We start from the raw sequence: 3,125 nt of genomic DNA, 5'->3' as shown, positions 1-3,125 counted from the left end.
AGTCGTCTGATGCCACCACGAGGTCATCGGATCTACAAAAAAAATAATATTTTGCCTATCAAAAATGTTATTTTGATTGGTCTAATATGGGCCATACTATGCAAAGTCAAATAAAATCTGAAAGGTTTTATATGACACCCTGTCGAATGCAAAGGTTCCTATTGTTAATAGGAACAAATAAATGATATCTGAATCTAAATCTGAATAAATTCCAGTGTAAATACACCCTCATTGGGGTCAACTTTCAACAAACCATTGATTGAACACTAGAATTAGAGGGTACCTGGTCATGGTAAGTACCTAAATTAGGTCTTATCAGTTCTTCTGTGCTTATCAGTAACATGCAAGGTCAGTTTAACAGTAGGTTAGATGAATTATCACCACAACCAAAGTACACAACAGTAAAATAAAGCGCAACAGTAAAATAAGCTACTGCAACAACACTGCTTCAGCTAAAACCATCATTGCCAACTACACTAGTTAGTAGTTCTTCAACAACACACGCTTTGCGGTCATCTTTCCTCCATATCCGAGCCTCCACTTCTTATAAATTTCAAGTCTGAGAGGAGGAAATGGTTCTGGAATGAAAAGCACCAGCTATACCTCGTAAAGCATTCAGGTGAAGATATACAGTATGTAATGTGATTATGTGCACTTAAGGTCAATGCTTCTATAAATTAAACTTTGCTTTCTTGAACTCAGACACTTTACAGAAGATTTAGCATATTTGCTGTGAGATTAAAAATTAATTAATTTGGATGCAGATTATTATAGAACTACATTTGCTGTGAGAGAAAATTAATTAATTTGGATGCAGATTATTATAGAACTACTCATTTGTTGTTAGATCTACCAAAATGCACTCAGTTTCAAATTCAATAAAAAGAAGACTATCAAGAATTCCATCTGAGAGCTTTGGAATTGGGAGCCTGCATTTGAAACCTTATGACATCCTACTGAAAGATTTGGAAGTTCAAAGTAGCCTGGGACGCGAAAATGGTCTGAAGGCATGCAGGGCGATGTGGCGTCAAACGTCAACTGTAATTTGGGAGATAGACAAGACTGGACAAGACATCACTCCTCTACTCGATATAAAGCACTCAAATATCTTGAAAGTCTTCGGTTCGGTAATTTCTGACAAACCCACTCATCCAATGCTCCTTCTGGAGTATGCACCCGGAGGTAACTTATTCAATTACATTCACCGACGTGAGGAGGCAATACCGAAACAGCAATTCTTTAACTTTGTTTATGATGCCTTTCAAGCTGTTCAATATCTGCATCGATGTAACATTGTTCATAAGCACATCAGATCTAAAAACTTCTTGGTCTTTCCACAAGGTCTGAAAGTTTGTAATTACAGCATGCTGAAGTCAGAGAGGAACAGTATTAATGTAGAGAATGAAAGTTGGCGATGGTCTTCCCCAGAGATGCTGAGGAATCCTCTAGAAGTAACCACACAATCTGATACCTACTCTTTGTTGATAGTGGTATGGGAAATGTTGACTGACAAACTGCCATTTGAAGAGGAAGATGAGAGATCCAAATGGAAAATCATTAATGAAGACCTTCGTCCTTCAATTCCGAATGACCTGAAGGGAAGCATAGTAAAAATCTTCAAAAATGGCTGGCAGAAGGATCCTATCAAACGACCGAACATTGATGTCACCGAGCAATCTCTCTGCTTGTATGCCTTAGAAAATGGCTTTTCGTATCACAGATTTAACCAGTCATTTGACATGCTAACTTGCAAGTGCAGAGAAGAACTACAAGATAGTATGAGCGTTTTAAATGTGGTAGTTATATCAAGTAATGTCGTAGCTATCCATATGATTGTGAGTAACAGTACGTACAAGGTTCAAATTTTTACTATTAACAAAGGCTTATTAAAAGTTGTGGATTCTATTAGCAATGGAGATAGTAGTAAGATATCTGTATTTAGGATCTGCGCAAAGAAGCAGAAGATTCTTGCTATTGGTGGAAAGCTTGATTTGGACGACATCATTATGACAACAATAAATACTGATGGGGAACATGAAGATGAGCGCATACTAAAAAGTCACTTCCCATGGTACAAATGTCAGAGTGTAGCATGCGACAACCAAGGTAAAATCTACATCTTGGTACTTCAGTCGCATCATACCTGGCAGTGCTGGAAGTATGATGAGACTAAACCATGCTGTTTGATATTCACACATAGAGGTCTTAGTGTGGCACCTAAGATCCTGATCCAGAACAACATGATATGGTGTACACTTGCATCCAATGTTGGTATATACGATCTTGTGGGCAATCGGCTGCATAATTTGCAAATATCGTTTCTAGATCTTGCAATCTCTAAGGGCGGTTTTATCGCTACAAGCATTCCATATTCAAACAAGCTACAGCTCCTTAACTACACAGGTAAAGAAATCAAAGCATTTACAATCTTGAAGAGAGATGATGAAGATACACATTTAGCATTTCTCACAGATACAAGTATCATCATTGCAAATGATCACAGCATTGAAATGGTTCAACTGAACAGCATTGACTAGAATTGGCATTCCGACGAACTTCAAAATAGGCTTCCAGCGAAAGCATGTGACTACAGCTTACTTTAAAATTAATTGCAATAGTACAATATGTGGTTGAAATTCCAACTGATCTGCTCGAGTTTGTTTTGGTTGCAATGCCAACAATTCCAAAAAGTTACTTATTATGCAAAGTTACTCATTAGTATGTCATTTGCATAATACAGCCTAGAAAAGTGACAACTGCTGTAGAAGGCAAAATCATGTTTTGTGCTCAGAGTATTCATTTTATACCCAAAGCAATAAACTTGATCTTCCTTTCTTTGATTTACTCTTATGCATGCATTGCATACATTCACACACATTATAATGCTAAAGTACCTACTGTAATTTATGATATCACATTTTACTGTAGCAATGGCACTCTTAAGACATCAAATATAATGTCACCTAACTTTTGATACCTCATTTTACTGTGGGAATGGCACTCTTAACTCATTGCAACCAAACTTATACTACATTTTACTGTGAGAATGGCACTTTTAACTTAAATGAATGCTATGTAATTTATGATGCCAATTTCATCTTGTGGGAATGGTGCTTACACTTAGG

The 3,125-nt window shown here is 36.9% G+C and overlaps 1 protein-coding gene across 1 annotated transcript; it reads left to right on the top strand.

The window, feature by feature from the left end:
- The first annotated feature begins 584 nt into the window (after nucleotides 1-584).
- On the top strand, nucleotides 585-2,537 carry LOC117108426 (MAP/microtubule affinity-regulating kinase 3-like). The gene has a single exon (XM_033250439.1). The coding sequence runs from the start codon at nucleotides 858-860 to the stop codon at nucleotides 2,535-2,537; it is 1,680 nt and encodes a 559-aa protein (XP_033106330.1). The 5' UTR covers nucleotides 585-857.
- The last annotated feature ends 588 nt before the right edge of the window (nucleotides 2,538-3,125 follow it).

This window comes from Anneissia japonica, unplaced genomic scaffold (genome assembly GCF_011630105.1).
Source record: "Anneissia japonica isolate Jap-2015-1 unplaced genomic scaffold, ASM1163010v1 scaffold299308_len5928_cov336_single, whole genome shotgun sequence".
NCBI classification, from domain to species: Eukaryota; Metazoa; Echinodermata; class Crinoidea; order Comatulida; family Comatulidae; genus Anneissia; species Anneissia japonica.
Note: the sequence above shows the minus strand (reverse complement) of the source record. Positions and strands in the feature narration are given on the sequence as shown.